The sequence below is a fragment of the Ictidomys tridecemlineatus genome, chromosome 2 (assembly GCF_052094955.1).
Source record: "Ictidomys tridecemlineatus isolate mIctTri1 chromosome 2, mIctTri1.hap1, whole genome shotgun sequence".
NCBI lineage: Eukaryota > Metazoa > Chordata > Mammalia > Rodentia > Sciuridae > Ictidomys > Ictidomys tridecemlineatus.
The window spans coordinates 6,999,670-7,027,156 of record NC_135478.1 but is presented as its reverse complement, the minus strand read 5'-3'; the positions used below and the strand labels follow the sequence as shown (position 1 = coordinate 7,027,156).

Below are 27,487 nucleotides of genomic sequence, written 5' to 3'. Positions count from 1 at the left end.
ATGGAAAAGAGTTTATCGCACAGGTTGGTAGACTCAGAGTTTTAAGCATGATGGCCTGTGGACAGGGCTCTAGCTAGGGTATTAATGCATTTGATGAGCATCCTATTCCTGGGTCTCAGGGAACCTGTGTGACAGGCTCTAACCTTAGCCCCGCCTCTAGGAATTTCCAGGGGTCTCCCTTGGCAACCAGGTCCCATCTTAGACCCAACCTCTGGAATATTAAAAGTCACGCCCCTTGATCTGGTCTCACCTTAGTCCAGTCGGCGGGCCTAGCCTGGTCCCTCCCCAGCCTGGGCCACGGTTCTGGTTCTCTTCTTACCTACAACCCCAGGAAAAATTAGCACATTCCCTGCGCTGAAGGACTGAGCGGCCGCTTCGCGCCACGCCCAGCTCCCGAAGCCCCGCCCCTTACGCAGAACGTTTCTCAGAATGAGGAGGGGGGTAGCGGGCGGCAGAAGAGCGTGTCTGCGCATGCGCACCGTAGGTCATTGTGTGCCTGTGGCCGCCATGACACTTTACCCTGCATCCCGCATCTGAGATATATTCTTGTCTCAGTCCGCATCTTATCCTTCTGGGCCCGCGCCATCCACGTTTGGGCCTCCGGAGGCGGAAGGCTGGCTTCCTGTCGTCTGCCGCCGCATCCTAGCCGTCCGGCCCCGCGCTATCCAGGTATGGGCCTGGGGAGGCGGAGGCTGGATTACTCTGGTCCGCCGTCCCCGGGTCCCCTTCACCCGCGCGGCCCAGAGTCCCTTCGGCTCCGCCGGCGCCGCGCTCGTCCCAGTGACCGCAGCGGGGACTCCGGGCTGCGCCAGCGGCGGGCCCGTCTCGTGCAGGCGGGAGCTGGGGAGCCCCGCGGCCTCTCCCTGCGGAGAGCAGAGGCCTCGCCTGCGTCGGGGTCCGGGTCTGGAGCCTGTGCGGGTCCGCTGGTCTGCACACACCCGTCGTGGGGTGAGCTCGGCCCGCTGCCCCTGGGCCTCGCGCACTGCCCAGCGCGGGTCTGAGAGTTCCCCGGGACCTGGGGCCTGTTTGACGCATTGCATTCAGATACACAAGAGGAAGCTGATTTTAAAATACTGTTAACCCGCCTCCTGGGCAAGTGCATTTCATCCTTAATAAAGTGATGCATTTTAGCCTGGCGCGGTGGTGTACGCCTGTAATCCCAGCTACTCGGGGCTGAGGTAGAACTTGATCCCAAGTTCAAGGGCAGCCTGAGCAATATAGGAAGGCCCTATCTCTACACAAAAAATCAGAAGGACCAGGGGTGTACTTCAGTGGTAGAGTGCCCCTGGCTTCAATCCCTAGAACTGCAAAATGCAGGAAGGAAAAAAAAAAAAAAAAAAAAAAGCTTGGTCACTTATTTATAGATTCTTTAAATTTTGTACAGAAAATGTGCCAGTTTGAATTTTTTTTCTCCTAAATATTTGTATTTTCCTTTTTTTTGTTTCTAGTTACTGCACTTGCCAGGACTCCCAGGTGAATGGAGATTAGCATATAATTTTCATTCTTGCCTTGTTCCTGATTTCAGAGAAAATTAATCGGTATTTCCCTATTAAATAGAATGTTTGCATTTTGTAACCTATAAAATCTTTTGCTTTCTAATGGCCTAAATTATTATTAGCAATGTACACTGAAATAGATTAGTCATTTCTTTATGTCTAAGGGAATATGTCAAATAATCTTTCTATGAATACTGTGAATTTCATTAATCAGTGATTCAGTTTTTGTTTATTTTATTTTTGTGGTTCTGGGATTGAATCCAAGGACTCAATACTAGTAAGGCACCGTTCCACTGAGTGCCAGTGATTCAGGGTTATTCCTTTTTTCTTTCTTTTTTTTTTTTTTTTGGTGATTCAGTTTTTAAGCATCCGTCATTCCTAGGATGAAATGAACTTAAATTGTGATTTATACTTATTGTTCATTTCTCAACTGTTACCAGTAGTTTTGTATTATTTGTTCTTTGTATGTGATCTGGCATATTTTTTAGTTGTACCCTTATGGTGTTGGAAGTAGGAAATTACCTTCCCTCTGTACACTGGAATTATGAACTTCCTACTTATTTTGTGAAACTTTCTGTAAAACAATTTGCAACTTCTGTTTCCTTGTGCATGTTTTAAGTGTGATTATTTAATGACTGGATACAATGAAATTTTCTTCTTTCTCCTCTTCTACCACTAATATCACCATCCACCACCACCACCTCCACTACTTTTTTCTTTTCCTCTTTCTCATCTCTTCTAGATTCTACCTCTTATAGTTCCTGTTACCTCCCAGTAGTCTGTTCAGACTCTTAATCTATAAAATGGATTAATCCACCAATGAAGTCAGACTCCTTATAATCCAATCGCTTCCCCCAGCCCCAAACTCTGAACACTGCAGCACTGGAGACCAAGCCTTCAACACAGGAGGCTTTGAAAGACATCCCATATCCAAACCATAACAAATAGGTTGATTCTCTCTCTCAGAAATTAGGTTTTTTGGAGCCCGTTGGGTGGGGTTGGGATGACAGCAGTGTTCAGGACTTTTTAGTAATGCCTATTATCCTGTAAAATGGTAAACAAGTAAAAATGTTGGTCAAGGAGTCCCAAGAAGCCTAGTGTTTAAATAAATTAGTGCTTTCTTAGATATGAGTCAGGGAGTCTATATTCTTAGGGTTGAAGGCACCACTTGATACATTTTGTGCTTTTTGTTATGGGGAAATGGACAGCCAGATGTTCTTAAGACTTGAGTTAATTTACTAATAAAATGTACTATTAACCTCTTTTGTATTATTGACAAGGATAAGAGTGTTGTTTTGTATCTCTAGGGGAGAAAGGATTGTTCCAGTTTCACACAAGATCAGTTTGTATTTACTTGGGAGTCATGGTATGTGTTTTGAGTGGTCACTGGTAATTGATGTGCTACAATATCCAGGCTCATGAGTATGGGAATTCTCTGGAGGATTGGATTCCCATGTCAGCTTCTATCTCACCTATAACTTCTCAATGTCTTACTTTTCTTTATGAAGGTGACATGGAGGAAGAAAGAATATGTGTTGGGTTACAGAAAAGTATGATGCAGGTAAGTAAAAGGTATAATGCTCTTAAAGAATATTTCTATTTCATTTGATATCCTGCTGCTATTTTAGAGCACAGGTTAGCAATCTGCTGCTTCTTTTTTTTTTTTTTTTTTGGATAACATGGTAAGTATTAGGTTTTGAAGGTCATAGAATTTCTATTACAAGGAAATTGTCATTTTAATACAAAAAATATTCATAGAGGAACATAAACGAATGTTTTATTGCATTGCAATAAAACTTTACTTACATAAGTAGGTGATAGGCTGGAGTAAGTGCATGTGCTATAGTTTGGTGAGCCCAGGCCACAATACTATAAAACGGAGCCAGCTGTGGGCCTGAGTTGAAAGATGTGCAGGCTCTTGGTCCTCTCAAGATTGTGAGAGGGGAAAAAAGGAAAAGTTCCCATTCACTCTCTGTGTTTTTATTCATTAAAACCTCATCAAGATTTAAACCTGAGATTGGTGTTGTGCTCAATGCCTTAATAGGAATAAAGTAGCAGGTGAAGTTATTCTTGCATGAGGAAGAATTTCTGAATAAGGAATAATATGATATTGTACAATATGTGGTCTTGGATCCATATCCTGGCGTAGAGTTCCTAAAATGCTTCAAATGTTTCTGGAGTGATAAGAGTAGCTTTGTATGATGACTGTTGACCAGGACAGATATCCTCAGGATGAGTGCTGGTCCAGAAGAACTAAGGTATGCTTGATTCTTCAGCCCTATCCCCTAACCTTGAGGTTGAGAGGTACTGAAAGTTAAATTGAATATTTAAATTGCTAATTTAAATCAGTCATTCTTTCTAGTAAAGCCTCTGTGAGAACCCAAAAAGAATAAATTTAGGGAGATTCTGTATAGCTGAATTTGTAGAGGTTCCTGGTACGAGGCACCCCAATAGGCATGGAAGTTCTGCAGCTTTTCCTACCCTGCTATGCCATATATATTTCTTTATCTAGATAGTTCTCTGTATTTATAACAAACCATAAGCACAAGGAAGTGTTTGCTTAGATTCTGTAAGCCATCCCAGCATATTAGCCAACTCAAGGAGGGTACAGTGGGGACCCTGAGATGTAGCCATTTGGTCAGAAGTATAAATGACAATGTACTAGTTGTTATGTTGCATGAAGTATGGGGAAGTTTTGTGGGACTGAGCCCTCAACCTGTGGGATGAAGCTGTCCATGTAGATAGTGTAAGAATGTTATTGAATAACAGGAAACCTAGCTACTGTCTGTTGGAGAACTGCTTGATGTGTGTGGAAAATTACCCACACACGTAATATCCAGTGTTCTGTGCAGGTTCGAAGGAAAATAACTTTGATTTTTTTTTCTTATTTCATTACCATCAACTGCAAAGAGACTAATGTAGTAGTTTAGAAGTATTTTGGCTTTGAGACAGGATTTGTTCAGTCATTAAGTATGTGTGTGTAGAAAGGGAAAGAGATCTGCTGACGGATCTGCGATAGACTTGGGGAGACCACAGAATCTTCTGAACCTCCCCTGAATTGATTCTCAGGTCCCCAGTGCTGTCAGCCTCACCCACCATCTCACACACACTGGGGGAATTGTACCTTTCTGAACAGAGTTTGTGGCATCTTTTAGGACTCGGTGACCTTTGAGGATGTGGCTGTGGACTTTACCCAGCAGGAGTGGGCTTTGCTGGATCTTGCTCAGAGGAGCTTCTACAGAGATGTGATGCTGGAAACCTTCCAGAACCTGGTCTCACTAGGTAAGATTGGCAGTGTTGTTCATGTAGTGGTTTAGAAAACAGTTTTATCTACTAGTTGACCTTGTTCCAGGATCTGTGCTGAGGAGTGGGAGTACTTGGTAAATAAGACAAATGTGGTCACTAACCACAAGGTGCTTATGATCTGGAGGCTTCTTCATGTAAATGAACAGGGGCATATTAAACTTGTTTTTTCTTTTTCCTTTTGTGGTTGAAAGCCTTGAGGCTTATTAAGTGTTGAATGTGTGGGGATTGAGGGGCTTCTCTGGGGCACAGGGAGAGTTTGTGATTTGAGACCTTTGAAGATTCTACTGCTGTGAATGCCCTTTAACCAGAAACCACCAGGAGTACACCTGTAAGTTAAATAATCCGGGTTTATTTTGCATCATGGGAGAACATATCCATGGGGAGTCGAGGGGCATCTTAGTAAGAGGCCGTTAGAAAGTACCTATTAGAGAATTTGTGCTTTTTGGATGATTTAGAGATGAGTTTATGGGGTAGATTATATTGGTTTCTTAGGCTCTCTATGAACAAGAACCATGAGTATAGAAATTTTTATTCTTTCATATTTCTGGTATCTGGGAGTGTGAAACAAGGTGTCACCAGAGCTATATTCTTTCTAAAGGCTCTAAGGAAAAAGTTCGTCCCTGTCTCTTTCTAGCTTCTGGTGGTTGCTGGCAGTCCTCTTTGTTTATAGATGTATCACTCCAGTCTCTGCCTCCACCATTACCTTCCCTGTGTACCTATTTCTAATCTTTGTCCATATAGGGACATCAGTCATTGGATTTAGGGTCCATCTCAATCCAGAATAACCTCATCTTAACTTTACTATATTGACAAAGACCTAGTTTCCATATAAGGCAACATTCTAAGTATGGGTGAACATTTTTTAAATAGGCTTTAAAAAAATGTACATGTGCATGTATATTTGTACATATGCACATATGTATGTATGTGTGTGTTTATGTGGTACTGAGAATTTAACCCAGGGGCTCTCTACCACTGAGCTAAATCTAAATCCCCAGCTCTTTTTTATTTTGAGAAATTGTCTTGCTAAGTTGCTCATGTTGTCTTCAAATTTGGGATCTTCCTGCCTCATCCTACTGAATAGCTGGAGGTATAGGTAGGTGTGCACCACCATGCCCCAGAGTAACAGGCTTTAATTTTTAGAGCAGTTTCAGTTTTAAAGCAAAATTAAGTGGAAGGTAGAGAGATTTCTAACAACTACTGTCCTCACAACACAGACAGCCCCTTTCACTATGAACATCCTCCACCAGAATGATCCATGTTTAATTTACAATGGATGAATGTACATTGACACATCTTCCTCATTTAACTAGAGTCCATAGCCTATATTAAGGTTCATATGTGGTGTTGTACATTGTATGGCTTTGGGCAAATGTACAATGACATGTACCATCATAGTAATATATAGAGTAGTTTTATTCCCATAAAAATTTTCTGTGCTCTCACTTTTTAATTCCTTACTCTCTCTTATCCCTTTGGCAGCCACTGGTCTTTATATCATCTATATATTTTTTATCTTTTGTGGAATGTCATAATTTTGGAATTTATATATTATGTAGCTTGTTCAGATTGGCCTATTTCACTCGGTAATGTGCATTTAAGTTTCCTTCATGTCCTTTTATGATTTTCCTTTTATTGTTGAATAATATTATGTAGTATAGATGTGCCACAGTTTATTTATCATCCCGATTACTAAAGGGCATCTTGGATGCTTTCAAGTTTTGACAAGTATGAATTATGCTCTCATAAACATGTGTAGCTTTTTGTGTGCAGTTTTGACTCCTTGGATGAATGCCAAGGGACACAGTTTAATTGCTGGATCATATGCTAAGTGTTTTTTTTTTTAATATTTATTTTTTAGATGGAGACAATATCTTTATTTATTTATTTTTTTGTGGTGCTGAGGATTGAACCCAGCGCCTCACATGTGCTAGGTGAGCACTAGCCCCAGCCCCATGGTAAGCGTATTTTTAATTTTATAAGAAACCACCAGATTGTCTTCGTAAGTAGCTGTACCATTTTGCATTCCCATCAAGAATGAATGAGAGTTCCAGTTTCTCTACATTTTTGGCAATATTCGGCATTGTCAATTTTCTGGATTTTGGCTGTTCAAAAAGGCGTGTGGAGGTGTGTCACTGTTTTGTTTTACCTGAATGATTTTAGGATGTGGAGTGTACTTTTACTTTTTTACTTGCCATTTCTCTGTATTTGTTTAAGTGTTTGTTTAGGTCTTTGGCTATATATTTAAGGTGTTTTTTTATTCTCTTATTATTGATCTTTAAGACTTCTTTGTATAACGCAGGAAAAGAAATGATTAAGTGCGAAGAGATAGCCTTCAGGATGAAAGAAAATCTTTTCCATCTACTCCTCTGACAGGGGATTAACATCCAGAATATACAAGGAATAAAAAAATTCAACAACAGAACAAAACAAACAAACAAACAAAAAATCCAAAACAAACAAAAACCAAATAACCCAGTCAAGAAATGGGCAAAAGGGACTAAACAGATTTTTCAAAAGAAGAAATGTGGGCTGGGATTGTGGTTCAGCAGTAGAGAGCTTACCTAGCATGTGTGAGGCCCTGGTTTGGATCCTCAGCACCACATAAAAATAAATAAATAAAATAAATATATTTAAAAAAAGATTATTTGTTAAAAAAAAAAGAAGAAATGCAAATTGTTGATTGATTGTATTTCTTCTTCTGTGAAGTGTCTATGCAGTTCCTTAGCCCATTTATTGATTGGGTTATTTATTTTTTTGGTGTCAAGTTTTTTGAGTTCTTTATATATTATAGAGATTAATGCTTTATTGGAGCTGCATGTGGTAAAGATTTTCTCCCAGACTGTAGGGTCTCTGTTGACGTTATTAATTGTTTCCTTTGAGAGAAGAAGCTTCATAATTTGAATCCATCCCATTTGTGGATTATTTTGACTTTGTAGGAGTCTTGTTAAGGAAGTTAGATCCTAATCTAATGTGGTGAATATTTGGGCCTATTTTTTTCTTCTATTAGGCATAGGGTTTCTGTTCTAGTGCCTAAGTTTTTTATCTACTTTGAGTTGATTTTTTGCGCAGGGTGAGAGATAGAGGTTTAATTTCATTTTGCTACATATGGATTTCCAGTGTTGCTGTACCACTTGTTGAATAGGCTATCTTTTCTCCAGTGATTGTTTTTGGCATTCTTGTCTAGTAGGAGATAACTGTATTTATGTGGGTTTGTCTCTGTGTCCTCTATTCTGTATCATTGGTCTACAAGTCCATTTTGGTGCCAATACCCTGCTGTTTTTTGTTACTATAGCTGTGTAGTATAGTTTAAGATCTGCTATTGTGATGCCTCCTGCTTCACTTTTCTTGCGTATGATTGCTTTAGCTATTCTGGGTCTCTTATTTTTCGAAATAAATTTCATGAATGCTTTTTGTATTTTTATGAAGAATCTCATTGGGATTTTAATAGGAATTTCATTGAATCTGAATAATTCTTTTGGTAGTAAAGCCATTTTGACAATATTAATTCTGCCTGTCTAGGATCATGGGAGATCTTTTCATCTGCTGAAATTTTCTTCAGTTTCTTTCTTTAGTGTTCTATGGTTTTCATGGTAGAGGTTTTTTGTTAGATTGATTCCCATTTTTTTTGAGGGGGGGGCTATTGTGAATAGGTTAGTTTTCCTAATTTTCTTTCAGTGGATTCATTGATGATGTATAGGAATGTGTTTTGACTTATGGGTGTTGATTTTATATCCTGCTACTTTGCTGAATTCACTTATTCTAGAATTTTTCTAGTAAATTTCTTTGATCTTCTAGATATAGAATCATGTCATCAACAAATAGTGATAGTTCTTCTTTATTTGTATTTCTTTAATTTGTTTCTTTTATCTAATTGCTCTGGCTAGTGTTTCAAGGATGATGTTGAATAGAAGTGGTGAAAGAGGACATCCTTGTCTTGTTCCAGTTTTTAGTGGGAATGCTTTCAATTTTTCTCCATTTAGAATGATGCTGGCTTTGGGTTTAGCATATATAGCTTTTATAATGTTGACATATGTTCCTACTATCTCTAGTTTTTCTAGTGTTCTGAGCATGAAAATGTGCTGTATTTTGTCAATTGGTTTTTCTGCATCTATTGAGATGATCATATGATTCTTGTTTTTAAGTATATTAATATAATGAATTACATTTATTGATTTCTGTATATGGAACAAATCTTGCATCTCTCGGATGAATCCCACTTGATCGTGGTGCACTATCTTTTAAATATGTTTTTGTATGTGATTTGCCAGAATTTTATTGAGAACTTTTGCATCTATGTTCATCAGGGATATTGGTCTCAAGTTTTCTTTCTTTGATGTGTCTTTGTCTGGTTTTGGTATCAGAGTGATATTGGCCTCATAGAATGAGTTTGGAAGGGTTCCCTCCTTATCTAGTTCATGGAATACTTTGAAGAGTGTTAGTATTCATTCTTCTTTGAAAGTCTTGTAGAACTCAGTTGAGAGTCCATCTGGTCTGGGCTTTTCTTGGTTAGTAGGCTTTTGTTGGTGTTTTCTATTTTATTACTTGAAATTGATCTATTTAAAGCATGTCTGACCTCATCATTCAGTTTGGGTAGGTCACATATCTTTAGAAATTTGTTGATATGTGTAATATCTTCTATTTTATTAGAGTATAAATTTTCAAAATAGTTTCTAATTATCTTCTTATTTCAGATGTGTCCATTGTGATATTTCCTTCTTCATCTTGTATTTTAGTAATTTGGAGTTTTCTCTTTGTTAACATGGCCACAGGTTTATCTATTGTATTTATTTTTTCAAAGAACCAACTTCATGTTTTGTCAGTTTTTCCAATTGTTTCAATTTCATTAATTGCAGCTCTGATTTTAATTATTTCCTGTCTTCTACTGCTTTTGGTGTTCTTTTGTTTTTTCTTTTCTTAGGGCTTTGAGATGTAGTGTTAGGTGATTTATTTATTGACTTTTTATTTTTTAATGAATGCACTCGATGCAATAAACTTTCCTCTGAATACTGTCTTCATAGTGTTACAGAGATTTTGATATGATTATCAGTGTTCTCATTTACCTCTAAGAATTTTTTATTTCATTCTTGATTTCTTCTACTATACATCATCATTCAATTGTGTATTATTTAGTCTCCATTTGTTACTTCTATTTTTATTTTATTGTTGATTTCTAATTTCATTCCATGTGGTCTCATAGAATGCAAGATATTATCTCTGTTTTTTGTTTTTTTTTTTGTATTTACTAAGATTTGCTTTGTGGCATAAGCTATAGTCTGTTTTAGAGAAGGAGCCATATGCTGCTGAGAAGAAAGTATATTTGCTCATTGATGGATGAAATATTCTATATATGTCTGTTAAGTCTAAATTATTGATTGTGTTATTTATTTCTATAGTTTCCCTATTTAGTTTTTGTTTTGGAAGATCTGTCCCATAGTGAGAGAGGTATGTTAAGGTCACCCAGTATTACTGTATTATAGTCTATTTGACTCTTGAAATTGAGATGCATTTGTTTGATGTACATAGATGCTTCATTGTTTGGGGCATGAATATTTGTAATTATTATATCCTTCTTATATATACTCTCCTTAAGAGGTATGAAATGTCCTCTTAAGGGAAGTATATATAATCTCTTCTGATTAACTTTGGTTTGAAGTCTACTTATCTGAAATGAGAATGGAAACTTCTACTTGTTTATACAATCCATTTGAGTGATTCCCCATCCTTTCACCTTCAGCCTGTGGATGCATTTGCTCATGAGGTGAGTCTCTTGAAGACAGCATATTGTTGGGTCTTGCTTTTTAATAAAATCTGCCACTCTATGGCTTTTGATAGATGAGTTTAGGCCATTAACATTCAAGGTTATTATTGTGATATGATTTTGTATTCCCTATCATTTTGATTTGTTTCTGGTTTTTGATTTGTCTTAGATTCTCATTTGTTTGAGTGTTGTTTTAGTGTAGATCCTCCCTTTGCTGGTTTTCACTTTTTTTCCCACACTTCATTTTGTTGAGAATGTGCTGTAATATAGAGTTTCTAATTGTGAATTCTTTTAATTTTTGCTTATTATGGAATGTTTCAATTTCATCTTCAAATCTGAAACTTAATTTTGCTAGATATGAAATTATTGGTTGGCATCCATTTTCTTTCAGAGCTTGAAATATATTATTCCAGGACCTTCTAGCTTTGAGGTTCTAGGCTGAAAAATCAGTTGAGATCTGAATTGGTTTCCCTCTATATGTAATTTGATTTTTTTCTCTCATGCCTTTAAGATTTTATCTTTATTCTCTGTGTTAGTCATTCTAGTATAATGTGTCTTGGTGTGGGTCTGCTGTAATTTTGTACATTTGGGGGTTCTACAAGCCTCTTGTATTTGATTTTTCCATTCCATTCTTTAGATTGGGGAAATTTTATACTATTATATCATTTAAAAATTATGCATTCCTTTGGTTTGTATCTCTGCTCTTTCATCTATTCCAATGACTCTTAAATCTGGTCTTTTCATGTTACCCCATAATTCTTGGATGTTCTGTTCATGGTTTTTTACCATCTTCTCTTCATGGGCAACTCTACTTTTAAGATTATATATTTTTTCTTCATTGTCTGAGGTTCTGTCTTTCATGTGATCTACTCTGTTGGGGATGCTTTTTATTGAATTCATAATTTGGTTTACTGATTCCTTCATTTTAAGGATTTCTGCTTGTTTTTTTTTTTTTCATGATCTCTAACTCTTTATTGAAGTAGTCTTTTATTTCCTGTATGTTCTTTGATTTCACTCCACATACTACCCTTTTTTTCACATATCAATTTATCTATATGCAATCTGAACTCCTTTTTTACTGTGTTATCAGCGGCTTCTGTTGTTCAAGTATCTTGATTTGTTTGGGACTCTTTAATTCCTTTTTTTTTCATGTTGGTAGTGTGTTTTCCCATCTAGAAGTATGGATCTAAGGCAGCATAAAATCTACCCTGTAAACTTAGAGTGTCTAGGTGTCTGAAGGTTTCCAGAGCCTCACCTTTAATGGTGAGACCAAGATCAATATTACTCAGTGTATAATATGTAGCCTTAAACCTAATAGCTCCCACTAAGGCAACTACTGCTTTCTCGCATTAAACCAAAATGATGAATTTAATAACTATAGTATAAACAGAAATTTTGTTAAAATGGTTTACAATTTCAAAGGGTGTATGAGAGAACAGACTAGTGTAGTATGTAATATTTGTGAGGGAGGAAGAGAGAAGCTGGAAGTAAAAATTCACAGGAAGAGTGGAAGGGGAGCCGACAGAGATTGGCTGTTGATTGGAGAGAAGTTGGAAAGAAAATAGCATAAAAAGCATCCTTTTCCAAATATGGTAGAAAGTTTAGTGAATAAAAAATAAAATAAATCTTTTTGGAAAGTCGAACTGTCTCTGTCAGTGTTCAACAGTTTCTCAGCTCTGACTCTGACGTCTCTTGGGATCACCAAACCCAGATCAGCCCTTGCAAACCTAGTCTCTAGCCTACAAACCTGGGTTTCAAATACCTCAGGCCCTGCCATTTGTAGTCCCAAGACCTCATTGCTGCTCCTGCTTGCAGAGAGACCACCAGGAATACACCCATGCAAACAAGCAACAACAAGAGATGAAGCAGCAATACCCATGCCACTAGCACTCTCAGCAGGAAGACCCCAGGTTCTCCAAACCCACAAGTACCCCAACACTGGACCTGCAGGTCCTGATTGGAGTCCCCAGACAGAGGGCCTTGTGGTGGTAAACCTGCTGGCACCCAGGTCCCAGTCCCTGGCTGGTATCCCAAAATGGGTTCAGCCACATGCAACCAAACCTGAAATCTCTCCTGCAGCAGTCCTCTAGGCCATGGTAGCAGCACTAGTGGCGGCTGCATTGGCAGTTACAACTGCAGCTGTGGGGGCAGCATCACCAGGTGATCTCCAGGGTCAGCAGCAATGTGGGCTTCACTTGCATCCACAGTTTCTTCTGTGGCAATAGCACCCAGAAGGAACTCCTCCAGGTGATCTCAGTCTAGCAGTAGAGAAATCAGAGGCAGCAGCAATAGCGGTAGTGGTTCAGGTGGCAGTTGAGTAACAGGAGACTTCTGGTTCAGCCGCAGTGACCATGGAGGTAGCATCAGAATCGAGTCAGGGGTAACCAGGTAGTGCCCAGAAAAGAGACCTCTGGGCACAGCAGTGGCTTCTGCAGCAGCCCAGAAAGAAGACCTTCAGGCAACCTCAGGCTGGCAGCAGTAGAATCAGAGGCAGCAGCAATTCACACATGGGTTTTTATTCTGCCATAAAGAAGAATGAAATTATGGCATTTGCTGGTAAATGGATGGAAATGGAAAATATCATGTTAAGTGAAATAAGCCATATTCAGAAAGCCAAGGGTCCAATGTTTTCTCTGGTTTGTGGAAGCTTGAGCAAAATAAGAGAGAAACAGGCAGAGGGAGCCCATGAAAATGAAAAGGGTAGGATAGGTAGGGGGCAGATGGGAAGGAAGGAGGAAGAGGGAAAGAGGGGACTGCAAAGTGCACCTGGCCAAATCGTGCTGTGCACATATAGGAATATACCACAGTGACTTTCACTATTGTGTTTATCTATAAAGCAGGAATTAAAACAATAGGTAAATAGAAGGAAGACCAGTAGAGAAGAGGAATCAGACAGGGGAAGGGAGGAAGGAAAGGAAAGGAGAAGTTCTGGGAATTGAAATGGAGCACATTAATTCCAAGCATGTATGGTTGTGTCAAAATGAATTGCAATATTATGTATGTGATAATACACTAATAAAAATATGTAAAAAAAGAAAAAGCATTCTGGGCTGGGGTTGTTGCTCAGTGGTAGAGCGCTTGCTTCACACATGCGAGGCCCTTGTTCGATCCCCAGCACCACATTAAAAATAAATAAACAAAAACAGGTATTGTATACAACTAAGAAATTTTTTTTTTTAAAAAAAACCATTCTTTGTGTAAAGAACAGGAAAACAGTTTCTTACCAGAGAAGTTTCTTGCAAATGTCTTCTTTTAGGCATAGCTTATCTTTTCTTTCTCTAGATATTATTTTTCACAGAGCCTGCAGGGATTTTAATTTTAATGGGGTGTATTGTATCAATCTTTTCTCATCAATCATACCTTTGATATAGTATCATAAAAGTCATAGCCAAATTCAACGTCATCTAGATTTTCTCCTTCTATCTTGTACAATTTTTCTAGTTTTATGTTTTACATTTAGATCTATGATCCATTTTAAATTAATGTTTGCGAAAGGGCATAGATTCATTATTTTATGTGGGTATGTCCAGTATTCTAACAGCATTTGTAGAAAAGGCTATCTTTTCTCTATTGTGTTGCTGTCAATATTTTGTCAAAGATCAGTTGACTACATAGTTATTGCTTTGTCTGTAGGGATTTGATACTAGTATCTTCCCAGAGTCCTACATCTGTGGATGGTCAAAATCTCTTAATTAAAATTCCCTAGTATACAGCCTAAGCTCTCATATACTTTACATCATCTCTTGATTATGTTTAGTGCCTGACAAAATGTAAGTGCTATGTAATTGAAACTGGAGTTTGAAATGAAACCAGATTCTCCACTCTGCTGGTCTGTAGGTCCACATAAGTTACATGCCTCTGCAGCTGAGAGAGCCCATTTTATTATTGCAACTACTCACAGCAGGGAAATGCCTATCTGGTCAGCTCTATGGGTCAGAGCTGACTCTTCTTCACTATTACTGAGCAGTGTATTGTAGCTCTCAATGGCAGACCTCAGCAGCTGGGTGCCATTTTTTTCCCCCCAAGGTCTTATTCACAGATTTGAAGACAAATCCACAGACAACAGAAGGCAAGAATGAAGATGTGCTATTTATATAAGTGAAAAGAAAAGAAGCAGAACTCTCAGGGGCCAGAGGGGAACCTGAGAGTAGGTTTCTCCTTAAGTGTACTAGTCTAGGGACTTAAATAGCTACTGGATGAGGCATTCATCAATATCTGTGCTAATCAGGTCTTGGAAAGATACTAAAGGTGTTGGTCAGTATCTATGCTAATCATGTCTCATAAAAGTGCCAATACTATTGGTCAACACCTATGCTAAACAAGTATTGGAAAAGTGCCAAGGCTCTTGGTTTGGTCTGTGACATTCTGATTAGTTAGGCCTTGAGTCTGTAGTCTTCACTCAGGTCGGCTCTATCTCCTTTTTCCTGCCACCCGGGACAAAGAAGTTGGCTGTAATGTTTGGAATGTTTTCTATAGGTTAGTTTTGTGAAATAGCCTATTCATTTAAAGTCTCTCTCTCTCTCTCTCTCTCTCTCTCTCTCTCTCTCTCTCTCTCTCTCTCTTTTTGTTGTGGGGGAGTGCATTTTCTTAACTGTCTGCCTGTTTTACTATCTATCCTATCTTATTCATAATTACTTTTGTACTTCATTGATTTGGACATAAGCACAAAAAAATACATGTTTAATACAGATGTAATTTTTTCCTATTGTATTTTCTATCCATGGTTATTTGAATTCACAGGTAAAGAGGGCCAACTTTACTTATGTAGATCTGTGTCTGTGCTCTCTACTCTGTTTCCTTGATATATTTGGACATGACTTTTGGTGAAACCCTGTTCAACCTGATAAAATAAAGGTATTGTGTCCAACTAAAACTAAAAAAATATTTAAAAAAATAAAAAACATTCTGGCTGTGTCAAATCAGCTTATAATAATATTGAGGTTCCACTGTGAATGTAGGTCAATCTTTTTTTTTAAATAATTTTTTACACCTTTATTTAATTTATTTATTTTTATGTGGTGCTGAGGATCAGTCTCAGCACCTTGCACATGCTAGGCAAGTGCTCTACCACTGAACTACAATCCCAGCCCAGATCAATCTTTCTTTCTTTGTCTTTTTGTGCTGGGAATTGAACACTGAGGGCACTTTACCATGAGCTACATCCCCAATTCTTTAAAATTTTGTTTTTCTTTGCTTTGAAACAGGATCTTGCTAAGTTGCTGAGGTTTGCCTTGACTTCATGATCCTCCAGCCTCCCAATTCCACCCTGGGATTATTATATGCTTGTGTCACCATGTCTGATTCAGATCAGTTCTTCACATTAGAGGCTGCCTTTCTTCCCACATCTCAGCTTTTTTTTTTACCTTCTCTATTTTTCTTTTCTTTCTTCCTTCATCTCCCTCCCTCCTTTGCCTTTTTTTTTCTTCAATGGATTTGACATTTGGTTCAGTTAAACTCATCCTTCTCTGTCTTTAGAGTATCAGAAGACCAAAGTTTGACCCAATCTTAGGAACAGATATATGTGATTCTTCATTGCTTTCTCTTATGATATTCCTTTCCTCGTATGCAGGGTACCCACTACTCACACCCAATCTGATCTCCCAGTGGGAACAAGAGGAGGAACTGCAGACAGTGAACACAGAACTTATCCTGGAGCAGCACCAGGAAGGCAAGAATCCCTGGGAGAAACTGGCCTGGGAGGAGACAAAAATAAAATAGAAATAAAGCAAAAGTTTTTTTTTGTCTGAGGAGGCTCATTATCCACACATGCCTCAGAGGACTATTTTGACTGTTTATCTGTCCTCTCATACTTTCCTTGATCTTGGCAAAGATCTCATTTGTGCTTTTTTAAAGTTTGTTTTTGGTATGTGTATTTTATCCTTTCTGTTTTCCTCTCCTAATAATTTTTTAAAATTATTAATGAAAAATTTTAATATATTTTCTATACTAATATGAAATATCAAGTTAACAGAAAAATTTTAACATAACCTTTCTTTCTTAAAAATGATTTATGTATTTGTTCTAATTTGTTATACATATTAGCAGAATGCATTTCATATGGAGCACAATTTTTCATGTCTCTGGTCCCAATCATTTCTACTGGTCATGTTACCATCACTGTCGTTCTTCAAAGCACTATTTTTTATTTTTCAGCACTGGGGAACCCAGGAGTGCTTTACCACTGAGCTATATCCCATACCCTTTTTAATTTTGAGACTGGGTCTAAGTTGTTGAGTCTGTCCTTGAACTTGTGAACCTCCTACCTCAGCCACTTATGTAGCTGGGGGTACAAGCATGTGTTACCATACTATGGTAATGTTACCATACTATGGTTTCATGGAAATATTTTTTAGTGAATTGTTTTAGGTTTGACCCTTGTGCCTTTTAATAATGAAGTCCTGAAACAGCTGCACTGCTCAAAGTCCTTTGCTCATAGGTAACTTTATTTTGTTTTATTTTTTCGCTTCAGAATTTGAGTCTCTACTTAATACTAAGGAATTAGTTGCTCTTCAAGATAACAATGGAGAAAAAATATCCAATGAACAGAAAATAGTGAGATTCAAAAGAAGTGGTTCCTGCCCCTCTATTTTACATGAAAACCAGGACACCCATCATGTGAATGATTGGAACAACAGCCATGAGAAAGGTTTAAGGTGAGTGCCCTTCATATAAGAGAAGGTAGTGCATCAGGAAACAATTTTGAGATTTAAGAAACATATTTTGGACTGGGATTGTGGCTCAGTGGCAGGCAGAGTGCTTGCTTTCCACATTTGAGGACTGGGTTCAATCTTTAGCATCACATAAAAATGAATAAACAAAATAAAGATAATGCATCCATCTATAACTAAAAAATATTTTTTAAAAAGAAGCATTTTCAACATAAACCTAGGTCAAAAATTTTGCTTTCATAAGAATGAAATCATGGCATTTGCCCGTAAATGGATGAAGCTGGTGCAAAGAACCAAAGGCCAAGTGTTTTCTCTGATAGGTGGATGCTAATTCACAATGGGGTGGGTGGATTGGGAAGAATAGAGGTACTTTGGATTAAACAGAGGAGAGTGAGGGAAAGGGAGGGGGTTTGGGCATAATAGTAGAATGAATTGGACATTATTATCCCATGTGCATATATGATTACATGACTAGTATATCTCTACATCCTGTATAACCAGAAGAATGAGAAATTATACTCCATTTATGTATGATGTATGAAAATGCATTCTGCGCTCATTTATAACTAATGGAATACATGCAAATAAAAAATAAATTTAAAAAAAGAAATAGAAGAATTCAAATTCAAAATAAAAAAAAATTGTACTTTCACAAAGAATTTTGTCTAGAGAGTTTTTCCTACAAATGATACTGACATATTGAAGGTTTGACACATAGATTGGTTTGACAGAATTATTTGAAAAATCATATAAGTCAAAAGCTCAGTGACAATGTTGGCTGTGGAAGAGCCTTCTTGAGAACTTTTAGCTTATAAGTTGATGGGGCAGAAAGCATACATATTTACTGAAAATGGTAAATTTTATTACTAATAATCTGTCTTTTATTTTTAAAAGTCATGTGGTAGAGAACATCTGTGAATACAATGAAGAAAATCAATGTGGACAATTTTCAGATCTCATGCTCCAGAGAACTACTGAAGTCAAATCCTTTGAATGCTATGAGTGTGGAAAGTCCTTCCTGTCTCATTCATCACTTAAGAATCACACCAGATCTCATGCTGGAAACAAACCCTATCAGTGTAAGGAATGTGGGAAAGCCTTCCATTTTCTTTCTTATTTTAAGAAGCATGTGAAAACTCCTACAGAAGAAAAACCATATGAATGTAAGGAATGTATAAAGACCTTCAATTGTTTCTTCATGTTCAGAGCACATATGAAAATTCATAGTAAAAAGGCAAAGTATGAATGTAAGGAATGTGGGAAAACCTTCAGTAGTTCTTTCCACCTCACAGAACACAAAAGAATTCACAGTGGAGATAAGCCCTATGAATGTAAGGAATGTGGGAAGGCCTTTAGTTGTTCCTCATCACTCTCCAAACACAACATAATTCATAGTGGAGATAAGCCATATGAATGTAAGGAATGTGGGAAGGCCTTTAGCTATTCCTCTCATCTTAAAAGACATATAAGAATTCACACAGGAGAGAAGCCTTATGAATGTAAAGAGTGTGGGAAGGCCTTCAGTGAATCCTCAAAACTCACTATACATGTGAGGACACACACTGGAGAGGAGCCCTATAAATGTAAGGAATGTGGGAAAACCTTCAATTGCCCCTCCTCCTTAAGTATCCACATGAGAAAACACACTGGAGAGAAACCTTTTGAATGTCTGGAATGTGGAAAAGCCTTTTATCTTTCCACTTCCCTGATCACACATGTGAACAATCAAAGTAGAGAGAAACCCTATGAATGTAAGGAATGTGGGAAGGCCTTCAGTTGTCCCTCATCCTTTAAAGCACATGTGAGAGATCACAATGGTAAGGTGCAAAATGAATGTAAGGAGTGTGGGAAGGTCTTTAGTCGTTCCTCATCCCTCACTGAACACCTAAGAACTCACAGTGGAGAAAAGCCTTATGAGTGTGAGGAATGTGGGAAAGCCTTCATTAGTTCTTCCCATCTTACGGTACATAGAAGAACTCACACTGGAGAGAAACCTTATGAATGTAAAATATGTGGGAAAGCCTTTATTTGTTTCTCACCGCTTAGTATCCACATGAGAACCCACTCTGAGGAAAAACCCTATGAATGTAAGGAATGTGGGAAGGCATTTCGACAATCTTCATATCTTACTATACATGCAAGAATGCACACTGGAGAAAAACCCTTTGAATGTCTGGAGTGTGGAAGAGCTTTCAGTTCTCCCTCATCCTTTGGGAGACATGTGAGAAGCCATACTGGAGAGAAACCATATAAATGTGAGGAATGTGGGAAAGCCTTCTTTAGTTCTTCCTATCTTACAGTACATACAAGAATTCACACTGGAGAGAAACCTTATAAATGTGAAAAATGTGGGAAAGCCTTTATTGGTCCAGCCTACTTTCGAAGACATGTGAAAAGTCACACAAGGGACAACATATAAATGTAAGAAGTAAGGGAATCTTTGCAAGACTTTTTCTGAACTAATGCAATTTGTGAAGTCTCATACTTTAGAGACACTATAAATGTGAGAAAGTAGGAGATTATCACTCATTCTTTTCATTGAAGTGTTGAGGACAACTGATCGAAACCCTGTGTTTGTAAGCTATATGGTAAAACCTTTTGATTTTGAACATAACTTGTGCCGCAGTCCAGCTGGACTGTGCAAAGTAGCTGGGGGGTGACAAGCAACCTGTGAAGGTTGAAACGGTGGGAGCCACTTTATTCAGAACAGCAGAGGTATATATACCCAACTAAATACACACAGCTTATCTCAATTAACATCATCCAGTTACAGCAATCAGTCATTAAGGAATCTTCACCATATTAGTAATTAGACACAGCTTAACTCAATTAACATCATCTAGATACAGCAGTCAGTCATTAAGGAATCCTTATCATCTTAATAGCTTGCTGGCATTACTTCTCAAACCACTCCTCCTGGCAAAGTGCCAGGCACCATCTTGACTTGGCTGTGGCTCTCAACACTTGTATAAGAAAATTCAAAATTTGAACTAGAAGAGAAGATCAGTGCCTCATTAAAGTGGACTTCTAGAGGATCATTGATTTTCAGTGTTTTCTAATAGGAAGATTTAAGGTTATATGTTTCCCTTTTCAGCTTTTATGACATACTTTTGAGTATGAGGTGAGTTTCTTTAGCTGGGATGTAAATGTTATTTCCATTACAAAGTCTTTTGGACTCTTGGGAGATTGTGTGTGTACGTGTGTGTATGCTTCTCCTCTGAGACAGGGTCTGGCTATGTTGTCCAGGCCTGTAACTCCTAGACTTCTGCCTTAGCCTCCTAAGTTTGGGAGTGCAGGCATATATCATTGAGTCTGGTTCAAGTGCATTCTTTTTTTTTTTTTTTTTGGCAGGCAGGGAAATGGTGATTTTTTTTTTTTTTAATTGTTGTTTAAGTTTGAACTTACAGAATGGGCACCTTCTTCTTCTTTGTATTCTTCTTTGCCTTCGCCTCCTTCTTTGTCGTCTTCATCTTCGCCTTCATCATTTTCTTCATCTGGATACTGCAAGCTGCCTACCCAATAATTCCCCCCTTCCCTTTAAACTAAGAGTACCAACTGTTTTTGAGAATATCAGTGTTTACTATCAAAGCTTTTCATGTGTAATAAAAAGTTTTAGTAGAAATTAATTAGTACAAAGGCCTTGAAAGATTATAGTGTCATCTGATTGCTGTTTTGTGTTTTATTCTTTACGTTTCTTCATGACTAGAATCTTTGTTAATTTAATTTTTTCAAGTTGTTGATGGATCTGTATTTTATTTATTTATATGTGGTGCTGAGAATCGAACCCAGTGTCTCATACACGCTAGGTAAGCACTTGACTACAGAGCCACAACCCCAGCCCTCATGGCTGGAATTTTGATCCAATGTTTTAAGTTAATAAAGTGTGTTATATTAATTTGGATATAGCTCAGGACTACATTTCCCTTAATCACTTCTAATCCTAGGTAATAAGTTTTCTAAAATAACTTTGCAAGAAGTTTGAAAGGCTTTAGGGAAGGAGCTACAATTGCCTGCTTATTGGGACCACGATATAGGTAGACAGATGAGTAGGGACCTTGTGGGCCCCAGTTTTCACCTCATTTTTCTGAGTATTGAACGCACTGATCCATACTTGCTCAAAACTGAAGGTTAAGTGCTTCACCTCAGTCTCCTCAGGGGCTGCACCTCCACAAACGTCTCCATTAACTCCTGTATCCTGGCCAAACACAACTTAGATTTCTCTGGCAAGCTCTGGTGTTGCCATTTTGGCATTTTTGCTTCTCATTGCACTTCCTCTGGCACTTTCACTGCCCTGTTAGAGTTGACCAGTTTGCAGAAGGATTGTCATCAAGCTCAGAGTCCAGTCCCATCCTTCACTCTGCTTATGGGATTAGTGTCTATACAAGCCTACCATGGTCCCCAAAGTGAGTAGAGCTGTGGCTAATGAAGTTATCCTGTTGGTAATTGAGGCAAGCCTCGGATAGGCGTCATCCTATTTTTGTAGAGGAGGATTTATATTTGATACCTTCAGACTGGGAAGATTTTACTGCCTTTATGCGAGAAGAGGAACGCTGTGAGATGTTTCAGGTACATTTTGTTTCCTCCTCCCCTTTTTTAAAGCATTGTATTTTAAGGGGTGGTTCTGTGGCTCAGTGGTAGAGCATTTGCGTAGCATATATGAGGTACTGTTCGATTCTCAGCATGGCATATAAATAAATGAATAAAATAAAGGTCTATTAACAACTAAAAATATTTTAGAAAACTATATTTTATCTCTTAAAAGCATAACTATACCATTTCCCTTAATCACTTTTTACTGTTTATCAAGGTATACATACACTAATGTGCAAGTTGTGTACAGCTTTGCTGCAGGCTGGACGGCGGGGGCCGCGTGAGCCTTGGCTCCGCTTCTGCCCGCTGCTGTTTTCACCTGCTGCCTTCCTGCTGGGCGCTTTCGCGGGTCGCTGTCAGTGCACGCCTGCTTGCGATCCTGCAACCCGGCTGAGCACAAAAACACAAGCCAGATGGAACTGAAACAAAGTTTTATTTTGTGAGAGGCTGTGTGCGTCCCCCTAACAAGCCGGTCCACACACACGTGTGTCCCTACCGGACACGGGGGGCTCCACTATACATATATACTACATCTGTATATATGTATACACTATACATATATACTACATCTATATGATGTAATTTCATATAGATGTATACATCCTGGTGGACACATTTCCAGGAAATTCATTCATCTCCTTTCTCAATAATCACTCCACAGAAGAAATAGGCTTTTGACTCTTATTACGCTTGATTTGGTGTGCTTTTTCTCACTTTTCAAATAAATGTTAAAACTACAACATGTACTGTTACATGTTTGGCTTCTTTTACTCAACATAATGTCTAGTTTGTCACTTGGTTGCTCTTATTTCTCTTGGTATATGCTATATGTGGGGAATGCAATTATTGAATGATAGGGTAGACTTGAATTGTGGATATTTTGGTAGATACTTTAGATTTTCAAAAATGTTAGTTTCACCAGTAAGTCCCCAGCAGTGCATGTGAGTGTTGGCTATTCTGCATACTGGGCCCACACTTTCTAACTTTAGCTCTTTAGCAGAGTGTGTGGTGGTATGTTTTTTTTTTGTTGTTGTTGAAATTTGCATTTTCCTGATATGTCGTGATTTTGAGTACTTTTTGGTGTGTTTATTGGTTATTTGGATGTCTTTATTAGGCTACTTTGTGAAGCATTTCACCCATTTTTATTTCCTTTTTTCTTTTGAAGTGTTTTCTTGCTGCTAAAAAGTCCTTGGCTATAACTAAGCTTCAATCTGGATCCTGAGGCTAAAAGATGTGCATTTGTCTGTCTCCTTGTCTTGGCTGTGCATCCTTTTGCATTGTCTTTTCTTCCAGCTGGGATGTTTTCTTCACAGTAGGCTTCAGAAGTTCTGTGCTGCTTTCCTCCCAAGATAATGCTTCAGGGAGAAGAGTGACATCTTTTTTTGAACAGTTCCAATATAATTATCAAAATGGAATCTGAGGAGGGGAGGCGGGATAGTAGAGGATAGGAAAGGCAACAGAATACAACAGACACTAGTGTGGCAGTATGTAAAAACATGGATGTGTAACCGATGTGATTCTGCAATCTGTATACGGGGTAAAAATGGGAGTTCATATCCCACTTGAATCAAATGTATGAAATTGATATGTTAAGAGCTATGTAATGTTTTGACCAACTAATAATAAAAAAAATGGAATCTGATTATTTTGTCCACCATGGTCAGGGGAATGTTAATACTCTGATTTGTTTAGGACCAGCTCCCAGTTTCTCATTGAGAAACTGAGGTTAGAATTTGTACCCCTAAATCATAGAGCCCTGGCAGTTATGATGCACATGGAGAGGAGAGAGAGGCAGCTGTGAGCAGGTGGGGGCTCAAAATCGGGGCAATATTGCACCTTATGCTGACATCGGGAAATACAAAGTCTGGGAACTTACCCAGTGTTTGTTCCTAGAAACCCTTTTAGAATGTCAGATGCCATATGTCTTTTAGATTGCTAAAAATTGCTCTCAGTCTTTACAGAACATAAAAATAAGTAGAGATCTGAGTGTTCTTTATAAAGTATTTGCCTAGACCAATATAATGAATATATTTTGTGTTTTCTTCGAGACCCTTCATTGTTTGTCTTCTTGTATTCAGGTTGGTGTCCATTTCAAGTATTTGTTTGTTTGTTTGTTTGTTTGATAGGGTGTGAGATAGGATGCAGGTGTATGTGTACAGATTTATCCACTAGATCATGTTTTCTCTCTGCTTAGGTAGGCAATCTGTGTTTTGGTTTGTTTGTCTTTCCTTGCAGCAGCACCATACTATCTTAATTTGTTTTGCTTTGTTAGTATTTTTGGAAATCTAATAATAAATTCTCATTTTAGAATTTATTAATTTTTATAAAAATATTCAGGGTCCATTTTATAGAATAACCTAAGGAAAATTGACATCTCTACAGAATTGCATCTTTCAATATGAACATGATACAACAATCCATTTACCTAGGTTGTCTTTAACTTTTCTGAAGGTGTTTTGTAGTTTAATTGTAGAGGTCTTCAATGCCTTTGTTTAATTTATTTCTAGATACGTGGTGTGTTTTGCTTTGTAAATTTTTGTATTTTTAATTTTTGGATTAATACATACCTTTGCAATATCTTTTCCTTACATCAGCTTTATAGCTAGTGACATAAATTTAACTCACTCAAGTAATTCTCACCAGGTTTCTAAACCTTTTATTTATTTTTCTTGTCTTTTTAATGAATAGAGGTCATGAATTGAATATCTTTTCCTTGTTCCTGTATGAAAGAGTATTCAACATCTCACCATTAAATATAATGCTACTTGTAAATTTTCATAGATAACTTTTATCAAATTAAGGGAATTCTGTTTTGTTCCTGGATTGTCAAATGTTTTTAAAAATCACAAATTGATATTGGATTTTATCCAGTGCCTTTTCTGCATGTATCAGGGTCTTTAAAAAAAATCCTTAATTCTAACAAAATGAACTATACATTCTTTGATTTTCAGTTGGTAAAACAACATGTATTACTGGAATAAAGTAAATTTGTACATATTGGTCTATTAGCCTTTTCATTTTGCTAGATTCAACATGCTACTTTAAAAAATCATGTCTCTATTTATATTGGTGTTTGTTTTATGATTTATCAAAATATATATATGTTTTTGTTCTTGGTTTTGGTACTAGGTACTGAGGATTGAACCCAGGGGAACTCTACCACTGAGGCACATATCCAGCCCTTTTTATTTTGAGACGGGTCTTGCTAAGTTGCTCAGGTTGGCCTTGAACTTATAATTCTTCCTCAAGCTCCCAAGTTACTGGAATTACAGGTGTGTGCCCACAATATTGGACTTGGTCTCATTCCTGTTTTCAAGCCAGAAGATCCTGTCTTCAATAACAAAGGCAGCCCCTTGTCCACCCAGGCTGGTATTTAACTGGATCATGCCCAGTTCTCACACTTCCAAAACTGAAGCTGGTGGTAATGATGGTGGAAAAATTAGTTCATCCCATAGGTCTGTGGTGCTGAAGAAGTTCTAGAGCCTCATCTGTAAGTACTGGCCTCACAATAGCTGTGCTGCCTGAGACTGGGTGACTGGTGATAGAAATGGACCCCAAGACTGACACTAAGCTGGGTCACATCTGAGTCTCACATCCAGAAGACAGATACAATTTTGGGGAGGCTGCTGATGATATAGGCTGAATGATGTAGTCTATCCCAGGTGGCATGCAGAAATCTGCCTGATGCTGGTTCATGTCTAGAAGATCTATCTGTGAGCTTGGGCCTACATGGGGGCCTTGGTCTCTAATCTGCTCAGTCTCATAGTTGCAGGCCTGGCACTGAGCTCCAAGACAAAGACCCCTACTAGCTTTCATGACCTGCTCTCCTGTGGAGGTAGTCCTGTTCCTCAGCTGGCCACTCTTCGAGGAAGGGTGATGGAGAAGTTCTGTGCACTGCAAACAAGGTTCCAGCAGCAAGCTCACTCAGCTAGTATTGGAAGTTGTGGGACTGTGCATGCCCATAGGTGGTGGTGTTTTTCTTTTTCTTTTTTTTTCTTAATGGGGATTAAACTCAGGAACACTTAACCACTGAGCCAATCTCCAGACTTTAAAAATTCTTTTTTTTTTTTTTTAGTTGTAGATGGACACAATATCTCTATTTATTTTTATGTGGTGCTGACATTCAAACCCAGTGCCTCACACATGCAAGGCGACTGATCTACCACTGAGCTACAACCCCAGTCCCCATCCGTTTTATTTTACTTTATTTTATTTTTTATTTAGAGACAGAGTCTTGGCTGAGTTGCTGAGGATGCTTTGAACTCTCAAGCCTCCTGCCTCAGCCTTCCAAATTGCTGGAATTACAGGGTTTACAGGCTGTGCCACCTGCCAGCATGGCAGCTGGTTTCACCCAGGCCTGGTAAAGGGTTTGAAATCTAAGGCCTAGACTTCTTTCTTTCTCCCTTGCCTAGGTGGAAAGTGTCTCTCCATGCTGAGCTGCTTAGAGATGGAGGAGGATGGCAACTCTTTTTTGTATCCTCTTCAAACACCTTTTGTTTTTGTTCTACTAACAGCAGGCACTATGGTCTCTCAACTGGTTTCCTTAACACCCCCTGCCTTCCTACTTGGGAAGGAACCCAGGCTAGGCAAATGCTCCACTACTGAGCTAAATCCCCAGCCCTTTTTGGAAATTATTTATTTATTTAGGTACTGAGGACTTAACTCAAGGGCACTCTACCAATGAGCCACATCCCCAGGCCTATTTTTGAATTTTACTTAGAGACAGGGTCTCACTGAGTTCCTTAGGGCCTTGCCCTTGCTGAGGCTGGCTTTGAACTTGTGATCCTCCTGCCTAAGCCTCCTGAGCTGCTGTGATTACAGGTGTGCACCAGGTTGGAAGTTTTTATCTTAAGACAGGGTGTTACTAAGTTGCCCAGACTGTTTTTGACCTTCTGGCCTCAGCCTACCAGGGGTGCATTGGTTTCCTCAGCTCTTGGAAGGTAGCTGAGAGCACGCATAGCTCTTCAACTTGGATCTGTGCATTTCTCCAGTAGAGGACAGTCGCCATCATGCTCTGCTTTTCCAATCGACCCGATTATTTTTTCTTTACCCTCAGCCCCTGCAAAAACCATCATTTTCCGACAGCACCCAAGCAGGCCTCAATCCTGCTGGGATGTACCACCCCAAATCCCAGCTCCTGGGCTGTCCCTTGCTTGGTGTGTCCCGCCTCCCGCATGCAGAAACCGGAAGCGGAAGTAGGCCTCTACACTGGTGCCTTGGGGTCTCCCAGTCAGGTGGTTCCTCAGGGGCGCTTCTCCTTTACAAGGGGTTTCCTCAGTCGATTTCCCGTCCTGGGGCGCATCCCAGGCTTGTAGCCCGGGCTTCCCTCAGCCGGGTGGCCCCAGACCCAGGTGGGCTCCTCCCGCCCCTAGCTCCCTGGTGACCGCATCGGGACTCGGGGCTCCGCAGATGGCTGGCGCCTTTCCCGTAGGCGGGAGCTGCAGAGCCCTGAGGCATTTCCGGTCTCCACCTGCGGCCTCTCTGCAGAGAGCGGAAGCCAGGCTCCTGTCAGGTTCGGACAGGAGCCTGGAGAGGGTCTCCGCGGGGTCCCTTCCTTTCTAGCGGGCTACATTGTAGTGGCCCAGGCTCGTATGTTGACATAGGTTTGTCACTGTGTCCTGAACTGGGGGATGGACCAGACAATCTTTTTACTATTAACGATGTGA

At 38.9% G+C, this 27,487-nt stretch overlaps 1 protein-coding gene across 12 annotated transcripts; it reads left to right on the top strand.

The window, feature by feature from the left end:
- The first annotated feature begins 528 nt into the window (after window positions 1–528).
- LOC101967650 (uncharacterized) lies at window positions 529–24,816 on the top strand. 12 transcript variants are annotated; one of them, XM_078028890.1, is made up of 8 exons: window positions 535–669; window positions 1,449–1,473; window positions 2,804–2,862; window positions 3,005–3,057; window positions 4,652–4,778; window positions 16,133–16,231; window positions 17,033–17,216; window positions 18,126–24,816. In XM_078028890.1, the coding sequence occupies exons 4-8, from the start codon at window positions 3,010–3,012 to the stop codon at window positions 19,648–19,650; spliced, it is 1,983 nt and encodes a 660-aa protein (XP_077885016.1). In that variant the 5' UTR covers window positions 535–669; window positions 1,449–1,473; window positions 2,804–2,862; window positions 3,005–3,009; the 3' UTR covers window positions 19,651–24,816. The 12 variants fall into 12 exon arrangements, with proteins under 12 accessions (XP_077885006.1, XP_077885056.1, XP_077884977.1 ...); XM_078028880.1 differs by lacking the exon at window positions 2,804–2,862 and having other exon boundaries at window positions 529–669; XM_078028930.1 differs by lacking the exon at window positions 4,652–4,778 and having other exon boundaries at window positions 529–669.
- Window positions 24,817–27,487: the final 2,671 nt, after the last annotated feature.